Source organism: Neovison vison, chromosome 5 (genome assembly GCF_020171115.1).
Source record: "Neovison vison isolate M4711 chromosome 5, ASM_NN_V1, whole genome shotgun sequence".
NCBI lineage: Eukaryota > Metazoa > Chordata > Mammalia > Carnivora > Mustelidae > Neogale > Neogale vison.
The window spans coordinates 66,832,541-66,848,903 of record NC_058095.1 but is presented as its reverse complement, the minus strand read 5'-3'; the positions used below and the strand labels follow the sequence as shown (position 1 = coordinate 66,848,903).

General features: G+C 38.6%; 1 protein-coding gene across 2 annotated transcripts in view; it reads right to left on the bottom strand.

Annotated features, from left to right (window-relative positions):
- Positions 1-16,363, bottom strand: part of LOC122906817 (serine/threonine-protein kinase ULK2) — a 100,802-nt gene that overhangs the window by 38,240 nt on the left and 46,199 nt on the right. For both annotated transcript variants that reach the window (XM_044249221.1, XM_044249222.1), the window contains exon 14: positions 1,249-1,309. In XM_044249221.1, coding sequence (XP_044105156.1) covers positions 1,249-1,309 — 61 coding nt within the window. The remainder of the gene's footprint in view (positions 1-1,248; positions 1,310-16,363) is intronic.

Below are 16,363 nucleotides of genomic sequence, written 5' to 3'. Positions count from 1 at the left end.
CCTTACATTATACAATGTACACAAATTAGTTCAAAATGCATTAAAGAGCTAAATATAAGACCCAAAATTATATAACTTGTAGAAGAAAACACAGGAGAAACGATTCATGACACTGGATTAGGCAATGATTTCTTTAAATGACACCAAAAACACAAGACAACAGAACAAAAAAATAGACAAATGAGACCACATCAAATCTATAACTTCTATGCTCAAAGGACACATCAACAGAGTGGATAGAATATCTTTGGGATGGGAGAAACCATCTGTAAATCATATATCTTTATATATATAAAGAACTCCTACAACTCAACAACAAATGATAGACAAATGGCCAATAAGTATATGAAAAGACACTCAAAAACCACTAGAGGGAATAGCAAATTAAAACCACAATATCACCTCACACTCATTAAGATGGTTATTATTAAAAAAAAAAAAACCAGAAATAACAAGTGTTGCTGAAGATCTAGAGAAACTGGAACGCTTGTACATTGTTGGTAGGAATGTAAAATGGTACAACCACTATGGAGAACAGCATGGCAACTCCACAAAAAATTAAAAACAGAAATATCATATGATCCAGCAACCCCAGTGTTGGGTATATATACAAAAAAATTGAAAGCAGAATCTTAAACAGGTATCTACACATTCACATTTATAGCAGAATTACTCACAATAGCCAAGAGGGAGAAGAAATCCAATTGTCCATTGACAGATGAATGGATAAACAAAACACAGTATATACACAGAATGGACTATGGCTCAACCTTAAAAGAAATTTTGTCAAATGCTACAACATGGGCCAACCTTGAAGACATTATGGTGATTCAACTAAGCCAGTCACAAGAAGATACATATTATATATTCTACTTATGTGAGGTAGCTAAAGCAGTCAAATTCATAGAAAGGGAAAGTTAGAACAGTGGTCACCAGCACCTAGAGGTGGGAAAAATGGGGAGTGCTACTACATAATGAGTACTGAGTTTTAGTTTTGCAAGATGAAAAAGTTCTGGAGACTGGTTGTACAACATTGTGAATATACATAAAGCTACTGATGTGTAAACTTAAAAATGGGGAAGACAACAGATTTTATGTGCTTTTATCATTTAAACTGTTTTTAAAAAAAGAAATGACAAATTGTGAAATAAAATAAATTTTAGAATCAAAAACATGGTCAAAGTTCTATAATTTTACTCACAAAAACCAAAATATGAAAAAGTTCTAATTTAATATATATAAACATACCCTCCACACACCAAAAACTCATTTGAAGCACGTCTGCCAGCAGTTCCCATCGGCATATCATCTAAAGGAGAAAGAGAAAAATACCATCAGTTCTGCTCTGCCACCTGCTTAAAAAAATGTAAACCATTCCAACATGATTATTTGGAAAAAACTGAGCACCACACAAATTTATCACTTGCTTATGATGCACTTTCCTCCACAAGTAAAAGCAAGTAAAAACCATGAGTAAAAACACTCAACACTGCACCCAGATGAATTCATAGGTGGAACCCTTCAGTGCCCACTTCTATAAACAAACATCAGGGCTTTTCAAGGTAAAGTGTCATATTTACTTCAGTCTGATATCTTTCTTCACATTTAACATGCATAGTAAAAACTGTGCTAACATATTTATGATGTTCCTTTTAATACGTCACGCACCAACGTTTTTGAGTGTTATGCCCTCAATTCCAATTTGCCCGTGAACTCTGTGGTTTTTACTAACAATTTTTTCAGAGAGTGCTAAGTTTTAGGAACACACATGTGACATTCTAGCACAACTGACTGTAAACAAAGTCTAGTTCACCCCAATGTTGGAGCACCCCCATCCCACGTAACACTTCCTGCTTTGCATGGGTTGTTGAACAAGACGTTGTGAAAGCTGGGGCCTCTCAGGCATAGTAGCACCCGCCATAGGCCAGCGTAACCTACTCTGGTATCATCTATACATGGGAACAGAGCTGAGCTCAGAACACAGGCTCCCCTCATTCTTGTCACTAGGATGTCCATTATATCACACTGCCTGGGTGATTTTAAATGGCTGTAAAGGCATAATCAATGTGTTGATATGAAATAGCAGTGTTGACCAAGTAAGTTTTTAAAAACTATAGGTTACATTGCTAGTCCATACTCAAAAAGGGAAAAAAAGGAAACAAACACAAATATCCTTCTGAAGGGCCCTAAATAAGAATGGAGAAATGCATTTATTTTGGCACATCTTAAGTCCCTGCTGCCATGAAGCTTCTATTCTAGTAAGGAAAACGGGGCGCCTGAGTGGCTCAGTTGGTTAACCATCAGACTCTTGATTTCAGCTCAGGTCATGATCTTGGGGTCATGGGATTGAGCCCTGCATCCGGCTCCACACATACACTCTCTCTCAAAATAAATAAATAATATAAATATTTTAAAATGTATATAAAGGAAAATAAATCAGGGTAAGAGAATAAAGAGAAGTGAGGGAGGAACGGACCTATTTTATAGAGAATAGCTCCTGATATGGTAATGGAGGGAACAAAGTAGATGGGGCAAGGATAGCAGCTATATTTCACTGAGTGTACTTCATTTTCTAGCTTTGAGTTTGGGGCCATACATAATTATGAAACAAAATAAAATCAAAAGGAAAAAAAGATCCCTAGAAATCAAAAGTGAAAATGAAGCAAAACATTTATCATTTTCTGTCATACAATTTGTCAGTGTTATCACTAGACGGGAATGTAACAATTTGTCATATAACAATTTGTCAGTGTTATCACTAGAAGGGAATTTTTTCAAGTGACTTTAAGTTTAGTAATTTGATTGGACATTCCTAACAGGATTACCCTAAGGACAAAAAGACTCACAAAAAGACTTTCCTGTTTTTTTAAGTGAGCTCCACACCCAGCATGGGGTTTGAACTCTTACCAAGAGATTAAGACTAGAGGAGTCAAGATGGCGGAGAAGTAGCAGGCTGAGACTACTTCAGCTAGCAGGAGATCAGCTAGAGAGCTTATCTAAAGATTGAAAACACCTGCAAATCCATCGGCAGATCAAAGAGAAGAAGAACAGCAATTCTAGAAACAGAAAAACAACCACTTTCTGAAAGGTAGGACTGGCAGAGAAGTGAATCCAAAGCGACAGGAAGATAGACCCCAGGGGGAGGGGCCGGCTCCCGGCAAGCGGCGGAGCAACGGAGCACAAAATCAGGACTTTCAAAAGTGTGTTCCGCTGAGGGACATGCTCCAGAGGCTAAACCGGGGCGAAGCCCATGCAGGGTCGGCCTGGCCTCAGGTCCCGCAGGGTCACAGAAGGATCGGGGGTGTCTGAGTGTTGCAGAGCTTGGGGATATTGGAACGGGAAAGCCGGCAACAGAGACAGAGCCAACAGTAAGCTCGCAGCTCGGTGTTGCCTTGAACCGGTCGCAGGCTCGGTGAGCTCGGAGCGCGGCCGGAGGTTAAGCAGACGGGAGTTACTAGGAGCTCTTCGCTGAGGGCGCACTGGGGAGCGGGGCCCTGGGCTCTCGGGCCAGAGACCAGGAGGCCGCCATTTGTATTCCCGTCCTCCGGAACTCTACGGAAAGCGCTCAGGGAACAAAAGCTCCTGAAGGCAAAGCTGAGCGGATCACTCAGCCCGGCTCCTGGTAAGGGGGTGCAATTCCGCCTGGGGCAAAGACACTTGAGAATCACTACAACAGGCTGCTCCCCCAGAAGATCAACAAGAAATCCAGGCAAGACCAAGTTCACCTACCAAGGAGTGCAGTTTCAATACCAAGGAGAGCAGAAGAATTCCAGAGGAGGAGAAAACAAACCATGGAACTCATGGCTTTCTCCCTGTGATTTTTTAGTCTTGCAGTTAATTTAATTTTTTTCTTTTTCATTTTTTTTCTCTTCTTCTGCTAAAAATTTTTTTTAACTTTTACCATTTTCTTTTTTAACGTTTTTAACTAGTTTATCTAATATATATATATATATATATATATTTTATACTTTTCTTTATTCGTTTTCTTTTTTTTAAGTCTTTTTTTCTTTCTTTATTTTTGAACCTCTTTTTATCCCCAATCAGAAGAGATCCCAATCTCTTCAATCTCTTTTTTTAATTCTTTTTTTTGATTCTTGATTGAATTTTTAATTCAATCTCTTTTTTTAATTCTTTTTTTTTCTTTTTTTTCTTTCTTTCTTTTTGAACCTCTTTTTATCCCCAAATCAGAAGAGATCCCAATCAGAAGAGATTGGGAGATCCCAATCAGAGGAGATCCCAATCAGAGGAGATCCCTCACGATTTGGGATCTCTTCTGATTTGGTTAAAGCATATTTTCTTGGGATTGTTGCCACCCTTTTAGTATTTTACTTCCTCCTTCATATACTCTTAGCTGGACAAAATGACAAGGCGGAAAAATTCACAACAAAAAAAAGAACAAGAGGCAGTACCGAAGGCTAGGGACCTAATCAATAGAGACATTGGTAATATGTCAGATCTAGAGTTCAAAATGACAATTCTCAAGGTTCTAGCCGGGCTTGAAAAAGGCATGGAGGATATCAGAGAAACCCTCTCCAGAGATATAAAAGCCCTTTCTGGAGAAATAAAAGAACTAAAATCTAACCAAGTTGAAATCAAAAAAGCTATTAATGAGGTTCAATAAAAAATGGAGGCTCTCACTGCTAGGATAAATGAGGCAGAAGAAAGAATTAGCGATATAGAAGACCAAATGACAGAGAATAAAGAAGCTGAGCAAAAGAGGGACAAACAGCTACTGGACCATGAGGGGAGAATTTGAGAGATAAATGACACCATAAGACGAAACAACATTAGAATCATTGGGATTCCAGAAGAAGAAGAAAGAGAGAGGGGAGCAGAAGGTATACTGGAGAGAATTATTGGGGAGAATTTCCCCAATATGGCAAAGGGAACGAGCATCAAAATTCAGGAGGTTCAGAGAACGCCCCTCAAAATCAATAAGAATAGGCCCACACCCCGTCACCTAATAGTAAAATTTACAAGCCTTAGTGACAAAGAGAAAATCCTGAAAGAACCCTGGGAAAAGAAGTCTGTAACATACAATGGTAAAAGTATTAGATTGGCAGCTGACTTATCCACAGAGACCTGGCAGGCCAGAAAGAGCTGGCATGATATTTTCAGAGCACTAAACGAGAAAAAACATGCAGCCAAGAATACTATATCCAGCTAGGCTATCACTGAAAATAGAAGGAGAGATTAAAAGCTTCCAGGACAAACAAAAACTGAATGAATTTGCAAACACCAAACCAGCTCTACAGGAAATACTGAAAGGGGTCCTCTAAGCAAAGAGAGAGCCTACAAGTGGTAGATCAGAAAGGAAAAGAGACAATATACAGTAACAGTCACCTTACAGGCAATACAATGGCACTAAAATCATATCTCTCAATAGTTACCCTGAATGTTAATGGGCTAAATGCCCCAATCAAAAGACACAGGGTATCAGATTGGATAAAAAAACAAAACCCATCTATATGTTGCCTCCAAGAAACTCATTTTAAGCCCGAAGACACCTCCAGATTTAAAGTGAGGGGGCAGAAAAGAATTTACCATGCTAATGGACATCAGAAAAAAGCAGGAGTGGCAATCCTTATATCAGGTCAATTAGATTTTAAGCCAAAGACTATAATAAGAGATGAGGAAGGACACTATATCATACTCAAAGGGTCTGTCGACAAGAAGATCTAACAATTTTAAATATCTATGCCCCCAACGTGGGAGCAGCCAACTACATAAACCAATTAATAACAAAATCAAAGAAACACATCAACAATAATACAATAATAGTAGGGGACTTTAACACTCCCCTCACTGAAATGGACAGATCATCCAAGCAAAAGATCAACAGGGAAATAAAGGCCTTAAATGATACACTGGATGAGATGGACATCACAGATATATTCAGAACATTTCATCCCAAAGCAACAGAATACACATTCTTCTCTAGTGCACATGGAACATTCTCCAGAATAGATCACATCCTCGGTCCTAAATCAGGACTCAACCGGTATCAAAAGATTGGGATCATTCCCTGCATATTTTCAGACCACAATGCTCTGAAGCTAGAACTCAACCACAAGAGGAAGTTTGGAAAGAACCCAAATACATGGAGACTAAACAGCATCCTTCTAAAGAATGAATGGGTCAACCAGGAAATTAAAGAAGAATTGAAAAAAATCATGGAAACAAATGATAATGAAAATACAACAGTTCAAAATCTGTGGGACACAACAAAGGCAGTCCTGAGAGGAAAATATATAGCGGTACAAGCTTTTCTCAAGAAACAAGAAAGGTCTCAGGTACACAACCTCACCCTACACCTAAAGGAGCTGGAGAAAGAACAAGAAAGAAACCCTAAGCAGGAGAAGAGAAATCATAAAGATCAGAGCAGAAATCAATGAAATAGAAACCAAAAAAACAATAGAACAAATCAACGAAACTAGGAGCTGGTTCTTTGAAAGAATTAATAAAATTGATAAACCCCTGGCCAGACTTATCAAAAAGAAAAGAGAAAGGACCCAAATAAATAAAATCATGAATGAAAGAGGAGAGATCACAACCAACACCAAAGAAATACAAACTATTATAAGAACATACTACGAGCAACTCTACGCCAACAAATTTGACAATCTGGAAGAAATGGATGCATTCCTAGAAACATATAAACTACCAAAATTGAACCAGGAAGAAATAGAAAGCCTGAACAGACCCATAACCAATAAGGAGATTGAAACAGTCATTAAAAATCTCCAAACAAACAAAAGCCCAGGGCCAGACGGCTTCCCGGGGGAATTCTACCAAACATTTAAAGAAGAACTAATTCCTATTCTCCTGAAACTGTTCCAAAAAATAGAAATGGAAGGAAAACTCCCAAACTCATTTTATGAGGCCAGCATCACCTTGATCCCAAAACCAGACAAGGATCCCATCAAAAAAGAGAGCTATAGACCAATATCCTTGATGAACACAGATGCGAAAATTCTCACCAAAATACTAGCCAACAGGATTCAACAGTACATTAAAAGGATTATTCACCACGACCAAGTGGGATTTATCCCAGGGCTGCAAGGTAGGTTCAACATCCGCAAATCAGTCAATGTGATATAACACATCAATAAAAGAAAGAACAAGAACCATAGGATACTCTCAATAGATGCTGAAAAAGCATTTGACAAAGTACAGCATCCCTTCCTGATCAAAACTCTTCAAAGTGTAGGGATAGAGGGCACATACCTCAATATCATCAAAGCCATCTATGAAAAACCCACCGCAAATATCATTCTCAATGGAGAAAAACTGAAAGCTTTTCCACTAAGGTCAGGAACACGGCAGGGATGTCCATTATCACCACTGCTATTCAACATAGTACTAGAAGTCCTAGCCTCAGCAATCAGACAACAAAAGGAAATAAAAGGCATCGAAATCGGCAAAGAAGAAGTCAAATTATCACTCTTCGCAGATGATATGATACTCTATGTGGAAAACCCAAAAGACTCCACTCCAAAACTGCTAGAACTTGTACAGGAATTCAGTAAAGTGTGAGGATATAAGATCAATGCACAGAAATCAGTTGCATTTCTCTACACCAACAACAAGACAGAAGTAAGAGAAATTAAGGAGTCAATCCCATTTACAATTGCACCCCAAACCATAAGATACCTAGGAATAAACCTAACCAAAGAGGCTAAGAATCTATACTCAGAAAACTATAAAGTACTCATGAAAGAAACTGAGGAAGCCACAAAGAAATGGAAAAATGTTCCATGCTCCTGGATTGGAAGAATAAATATTGTAAAAATGTCTATGCTACCTAAAGCAATCTACACATTTAATGCAATTCCTATCAAAGTACCATCCATCTTTTTCAAAGAAATGGAACAAATAATTTTAAAATTTATATGGAACCAGAAAAGCCCTCGAATAGCCAAAGGGATATTGAAAAAGAAAGCCAAAGTTGGTGGCATCACAATTCCGGACTTCAAGCTCTATTACAAAGCTGTCATCATCAAGACAGCATGGTACTGGCACAAAAACAGACACATAGATCAATGGAACAGAATAGAGAGCCCAGAAACAGACCCTCAACTCTATGGTCAACTAATCTTTGACAAAGCAGGAAAGAATGTCCATGGAAAAAAGACAGCCTCTTTAATAAATGGTGTTGGGAAAATTGGACAGCCACATGCAGAAAAATGAAATTGGACCATTTCCTTACACCACACACAAAAATAGACTCAAAATGGATTAAGGACCTCAATGTAAGAAAGGAATCCATCAAAATCCTTGAGCAGAACACAGGCAGCAATCTCTTCGACGTCAGCTGCAGCAACATCTTCCCAGGAACATCGCCAAAGGCAAGAGAAGCAAAGGCAAAAATGAACTATTGGGATTTCATCAAGATCAAAAGCTTTTGCACAGCAAAGGAAACAGTTAACAAAATCAAAAGACAACTGACAGAATGGGAGAAGATATTTGCAAACGACATATCAGATAAAGGACTAGTGTCCAAAATCTATAAAGAACTTAACAAACTCAACACCCAAAGAACAAATAATCCAATCAAGAAATGGGCAGAGGACATGAACAGACGTTTCTGCAAAGAAGACATCCAGATGGCCAACAGACACATGAAAAAGTGCTCCATATCACTCGGCATCAGGGAAATACAAATCAAAACCACAATGAGATATCACCTCACACCAGTCAGAATGGCTAAAATCAACAAGTCAGGAAATGACAGATGCTGGCGAGGATGCGGAGAAAGGGGAACCCTCCTACACTGTTGGTGGGAATGCAAGCTAGTGCAACCACTCTGGAAAACAGCATGGAGGTTCCTCAAAATGTTGAAAATAGAACTGCCCTATGACCCAGCAATTGCACTACTGGGTATTTACCCTAAAGATACAAACGTAGTGATCCAAAGGGGCACGTGCACCCGAATGTTTATAGCAGCAATGTCCACAATAGCCAAACTATGGAAAGAACCTAGATGTCCATCAACAGATGAATGGATCAAGAAGATGTGGTATATATACACAATGGAATACTATGCAGCCATCCAAAAGAAACGAAATCTTGCCATTTGCAACAACATGGATGGAACTAGAGCGTATCATGCTTAGCGAAATAAGTCAAGCGGAGAAAGACAACTGTCATATGATCTCCCTGATATGAGGAAGTGGTGATGCAGCATGGGGGCTTAAGTGGGTAGGAGAAGAATCCATGAAACAAGATGGGATCGGGAGGGAGACAAGCCATAAGTGACTCTTAATCTCACGAAACAAACTGTGGGTTGCTGGGGGGAGGGGGGTTGGGAGAAGGGGGGTATGGTTATGGACATTGGGGAGGGTATGTGCTTTTGGGTAAATTGGAAGGGGAGGTGAACCATGAGAGACTATGGACTCTGAAAAACAATCTGAGGGGTTTGAAGTGGTGGGGGGGTGGGAGGTTGGGGTACCAGGTGGTGGGTATTATAGAGGGCACGGCTCTTGCATGGAGCACTGGGTGTGGTGAAAAAAAATAATGAATACTGTTTTTCTGAAAATAAATAAATAGGAAAAAAAAAAGAATATAGGAAAAAAAAAGAGAGAGATTAAGACTAACATGCTCTACCAACTGAGTAAGCCAGGCGCCCCCATAAAATGATTTTAAATGGTTTTAGTTAATTATATTGTTATTTTGATATGATACCATATTACAGAAGGAGAGAAAAGAGAACCTAAGTTCACAAGGGCAAAAAGAATAGAAAAGTCAATAGGCACAAAAATTTAGAAGTTATAAAGTTGACTGAAGCATTATTTGACCTAGGAGACCCAAGAGCCAATAGAAATTTCCCCTACATGGTATGAGGGAGTCTTCTCCAGGAGACTTCCTCCGAAAAGGAAGCAGAATACATAATACATCATCAGCGTAAACTCATTGTCCTTAAGACCCACCACATACGAAGCTTTCAAACAATGTTCTAATTTTCCATTCTTAATTATGAGTATATGACAATTACCAAACATCCAAGGAAGGAATCTAATCTGAAACCCAGACTCCAAAACAACCTGGGAGAGATAAAAAAGTATTTTTCGTGGAAAAGTTAAAAAAAAAAATTGTAATTAATGTCCTCAGAGATAAAATACTGCACACTGAAATCAGAACAACGCTCAAAGGAAGGGGAAGCTTCTAAAACTTAAAAATATGAGAACATAAATGATAAACTCAAGAAAAGAAAACATCAAGGAAATTTCCCTAAAATTAGAGCAATAAGGCAAAACAAAAATAAAATCAGACAAAAGAAGAAAATCTGAGTGCACTCTGGTACTTGTCTTATTATTACTTTTAAATTGTACAGATGTTTTAAAGATCTTACATGGGGACTTCTGGGCCCAGTTTCACATGTAAGAAGCTGAACAGACTGAAAAATCAACAGTTCTTGGATCCAAAAGAGAGAGAAGGACGGAGGCAAACTGACGCCGCAGGATTAGAGAGGCAGACAGGCAAACACCCAGAGTTGTGGTTTATCTGAGAAGAGATCCACCAGCAAAAGGCTTGAGGAAACCACAGCCAGGACAGAAAAACATGAAGTGAGATTGACAATTTGCAAGAGGATCACTGTGGACAATTCTCAGAGTTAAAAATTCCAGAAGGATCTAGTCACAGGAAGGCCCATAATATTGTCAGATTTATTCCGGGGAACTCATATGCTCACTTAGTAAACAGAAAAAATCCACTCCTGCCTCTTGGAGGGGGAGGGGGAGGAGAAAAGGGACCAGTTTTAAATAGGTGTGAGCATTCCGTTCTCCGCAGGGCCTGCCTTCAGGGGAAACAATCAGAGCTTTACCTCCTCCAGTTAAGCCCCAGACTGAGCTGGGGGCAGGTAAATACCCAACCCTAATGCCCTAGAGCCATCCTGTCCCATCTTCAGGCAGGAGAAAGAAACTGGGAAACATGTGTGAAGCCCACAGACCAGAAACCTAGGCTCAGTAAAGTACTGAGACCCAATCACAGAACACTTCCCCCTCCCCCCACAGCTCCCCATCACACTTCTATAAAACCTACTTACAGCAGTTCTTTTTACCCAGGACATCATGTATGACTATCAAGAAAAAGTCACAAAGCATACCAAAAAGCAAAAAACACAGACTAAAGAGACAGTGAGCCTCAGAACCAGATATGGAAGGCATGTTAGAATTATCAGACTGGAAATTTAAAACAACTATGATTAATACACTAAGAGCCCTAATGGATGAGGTAGATCACAAGCAAGAACAGACAAGTGATATAAAGAGAGAGATGGAAATCCTAACATAGAACCAAAAAGAAATGCTAGAGATTAAAAAACACTGTAAAGGAAATGAAAAATGCCTTTGGTAGCCTTATTAGTAGACCAGACACAACTGAGGAAATGTACTCTGAACTAGAGAACATTATTGCCAAAATCTTCAAAAACTGGAAAACAAAGCTTTTTTTTTTTTTTTTTTTTTGTAAGATTTTATCCACTTATTTGACAGAGAGAGCACAAACAGGGGGCATGGAAAGGAGTGGGAGAAGCAGGCTTCCCAATGAGCAGGCAGTCTGACGAGGGGCTGGGTCCCAGGTTCTTGGGATTAGGACCTGAGCGGGATGCTTGACCCACTGAGCCACCCAGGTGCCCCAACAAAGATTTCCTTTAAAAAACAACAGAATATCCAAGGTCCATGGGACAACTACATGTAATGGGATTACTAGAAAGAGAAGAAGGACAAAAGGAACAGAGGGAAATACTGGAAACGATGACTGAGAATTTCCCCCAAAAGAACGAGCAGGCACCAAACCACAGATTCACAAAGCTCAGAGAACTCCAGGCAGGATAAATGCCCAGAACAACTACAGCTAGGCAGATCATTTTCAAATTAACAGAAAAACTAAAAATAAAGAAAATTCTGAAAGAAGTAAAAAAAAGAACACTATACTTTGAGAGAAACAAAGAACTGCATTAACTCCTTAGTAATCGCACAAGCAAGAATGAAACGAAGTATTTCAAGTGTTAAGAGAAGTAAACCACCAACTTAGAATTCCGAACCCTGCAAAATTATCTGTCCAAAGTGAAGGAAAAGTAGACTTTCTCAGACAATAAAAATTGAGGGGATTTGTTGCCAAAATAATAGCAATAGTATATTCAGTTATGTATCCTTACTGCATGTGTCTTATGTATACAGGGATAGGCTTATGGATTCTTATATTCAACTAGAATGAATGGCAGCAATGATACAAGGGATGGCAGGAAGGAATTAGGATTTTGTTACTATAAGGTACTTGACACTACCATGAAGTAGTACAGTTTTATTTGAAAGTGGACCTGGAGGGCCTGTGGGTGGCTCAGTCAGTTAAGCGTCTGCCTTGGGCTCAGGTCATGAACCCAGGGTCCTGGGATCGAGCCCTGCATTGGGCTCCTTGCTCAGCAGAAAGCCTGCTTCTCCTTCTCCCTCTGCCTGCCATTCCCTTTGCCTGTGCGCGCGCACGCTCTCTCTCTCTCTTGCTGTCAAATAAATAAATAAAATCTTTAAAGATTTTTAATAAATCTTAAATAAATTTAGTGATTTATTTAAATAAATTTAAATAAATAAATAACAATCTTTAAAGATTTTATTTATTTATTTATTTGACAGTAAGAGAGAGAGATCACAAGCAGGCAGAGAGGCAGGCGGGGTGGGGGTGGGGGGCAGGCTTCCTGCTGAGCAGAGAGCCCGATGCGGGGCTCAATTCCAGGATCCTGAGATCAAGACCTGAGCAGACGACAGAGGCTTAACCACTGAGCAACCCAGGCGCCCCAATAAGTAAAATCTTAAAAAAAAAAAAAAAATTGAAAGTGGACCTGGACTGGGGCACCTGGGTGGGTTAGTTGGTTAAGTGTCCAACTGATTTTGGCTCAGGTCACGATCTCAGGTCGTGAGACTGAGCCTCTTGTTGCACTCCATGCTCGGCCGGGAGTCTGCTTGAGATTCTCTCACTCCCCCTCTGCCCCTCCCCACTGCCTATACATGTCCCCTCTCTAAAATAAATAAATAAGGCTTTTTAAAAATAATAAAGTGGATCTGGAATAGTTATAAATATATATTGCAAACTCTAGGGCAACCAATAAAGAAAGAAAAAAAAAGTACAACTGATATGCCAAGAAAGAAAGAAAATTAAATCATAATAAATTGTCAGTTAAAACCACAAAAGGCAGAAAAAGACTGGAAGACAAAAACAGGAACAAAGAACAAGGACAATGAAGAGAAAACAGTAACAAATGTTAGATATTAATCCAGGTTTATCAGTAACACTTCTAATGTCACCAGCCTAAATGCACCAATTAAAAGGCAGATTTCAGAGCGGATTAAAACACACAACCCAAATACATGTTGTCTATTAGAAAATTACTTTGAATATAAAGACACACAGATTAAAAGTAAACAGATGGAGAAAAAATAGACCCTGCTAACACTAACATGCTTACATTAATCAAAAGAAGGCCGGAATAGCTATATTAATTTCAGACACAGCAGACATCAGTGTAAGAAAAGTTAGGGATAAAGAAGGGCCTTATGTAATGATATATTTATATTTACATAAATATAAATTCTCCAAGAAGACATAGCAATTCTTCCTTAATATTATGCATGCCCCTAACAAGGGGTCAAACTATGCAAGGTAAAAACTTACAAGTAGAAACAGGTGAAACCACTAACGTGGCTGGAGACTTCAACACCTATCCCTCAAAAATGGACCGATCCAGCAGGCAGAAAACCAGTAAGGACACAGTTGAACTCAATAACACCATCAATCACCAAGATATAATTGACATCTAGAGACAGCTTCATCCAACAACAGCAGGATACACATTTTTCTCAAATTCACATGGAACATTTGCCAAGATAGACTACATTCTGGGCCATAAAACACATCCTAACAAAATTAAAAGAGGTGTGCCTGGGTGGCTCGGTCAGTTAAACGTCTGCCTTCAACTCAGAGCCGTGCATCAGGCTCACTGCTCAGAGAGGAGTCTGCTTCTCCCTCTGCCCCTTTCCCTGCTTGTGCTCCTTCTCAAATAAATAAATAAGATCTTTTTTAAAACAAACAAAACAAAACAACCCAAAAAATTTTTTAAAAGAATAGAAATCAGTTTCTGCTTGTAGACTATAATGAAATTAAACCAGAAATCAGTAACAGAAAGGTAACTGAAAAATCCCAAAATACAGGGAGACTGAAAACATACTTCTGAATAACAAATTGACAGAAGAAGAAATCTCAAGAGAAATTTTTAAAGATTTTGAACTAAATGAATTTGAAAACACAACAATCAATAAGCTTCTAGTCAGGTTAACAAAAGATGGGGAAAAAAAACCAAACCAGAAAGGGGGATACAAATTACTAATACTACAAATGAAAGAAGAGACACCAGTAGGGATCTCACTAAAAAGGATAATAAAGGAATACTATGAACAACTCTATGCCTACAAATTTGACACCATAGATGAAGTAGACCAATTCTGTGAAAGACACATCTGCCAAAATTTACTCAGGAAGAAATAGGCAATTTGAATATAGGTCTTTATATATTAAAGACATTGAATCAGTAATTAATAGCCTTCTAAAACAGAAAGCATGAGGCCCAGATGAGTTCTCTGGTGAATTCTATCAAACCTTAAAGGAAGAAACTATACCAAGTATCTATTTTCAATCTCTTTCTAAGGATAGAAGCAGAGAGAATATTTCCTAATTCATTCTATGAGGCCGTAATTACCCTTATGCCAACATAAGACCCTTATGCCAACAGAAGACTGCAGACCAGTATTTCTCATGAACACAGATGCAAAAATCTCCAACAAAATATTAGCAAACTGAATTCAGCAATGTATAAAAAGAATTATATGCCATGACTGCACACCAGTATTTCTCATGAACAGAGATGCAAAAATCTCCAACAAAATATTAGCAAACTGAATTCAGCAATGTATAAAAAGAATTATATGCCATGACAAAATGGGATTTATCCCAGGTATGCAAGGCTGGTTTGACATTCTAAAATTAATGTGACCTATCCCATTAATAGACAGAACATCACAGAAAAAGAATTTGACAAATCCAACCACCATTCATGATAAAATCTCACAGTAAACTAGGAATGGAGGGGAACTGTCTCAACTTGATAAAGAATATCTACAAAAAGCTACCGCTAACACCATACTAAAGGGTGAGAAACTCCAAGCTTTTCCATCAAGATTGGGTAAAAATATAAGGATGTCTTCTCTCTCTTTTTTTCTTCCATTGATTTTTCTATTGGCTGTGGTTATTACAGTTTCATAATCTGAAGGAAGTCCTATTTCACTCGCCACTTCTTTTCAACACAGCTCTTGCTAATACAGTAAGTTAAAAGGAAATGAAAGGTATGCAGCTTGGAAAGGTAAACATGAAACTACTGTTCGAAGATAACATGATTACCTATGTAAAAAAAATCCAAAAGAATTGATCAAAAAACCTCCTGGAACTAATAAGTGACTAAAGCAAGGTTGCAGAATACAAGGTTAATATTTAAAAATTAAATTGCTTTCCTATATCTCAATAATAAACAACTAAAATTTGAAATTAAAAAAACAACACCATTTATATCAGGACCCGCCAAAATGAAATATTTAGGTATAAGTCTAACAAAAGTCATTTAAGACCTGTATGAGGAAAACTACAAAAACTCTGATGAATGAAATCAAATGGAAATCAATGGAAAGATACTCTATGTTTTTGGATAGGAAGACTAAATATTGTCAACATGTCAGTTCTTCCCAACTTGATCTATAGATTCACTACAATCCCAATGACAATCCCAGCAAGTCATTTTATGGATATCAACAAACTAATCTAAAGGTTAAATGGAAAGGCAAAGGACCCACAACAGCCAACAGAACACTGAAGGAGAAGGACAAGGGACTGACACTACCCAACTTCAAGACTCACTATAAAACTACAGTAATCAAGACAGTGTTATACTGGCAAAAGAACAAACAAATAGATCAATGGGACAGAATAGGGAGACCAGAAAGAGACCTTCAAAAATTTAGTCAACTGATCTTTGACAGAGGAGCAAAGACAATACAATGAAGCAAAGACAGTCTTTAAAAATAATGCTATAATAAGTAGACATCCACAGAACAACAACAATAACAAAATGCATCTAGATACAGACCTTTCAGAAAAATTAACTCAAGGGGCACCTGGGTGGCTTAGTCGTTAAGCGTCTGCCTTTGGCTCAGGTCATGATCCCAGGGTCCTGGGACTAAGCCCTGCATTGGGCTCCCTGCTCCACGGGAAGCCTGCTTCTCCCTCTCCTACTCCCCCTACTTGTGTTCCCTCTCTCGCTGTGTCT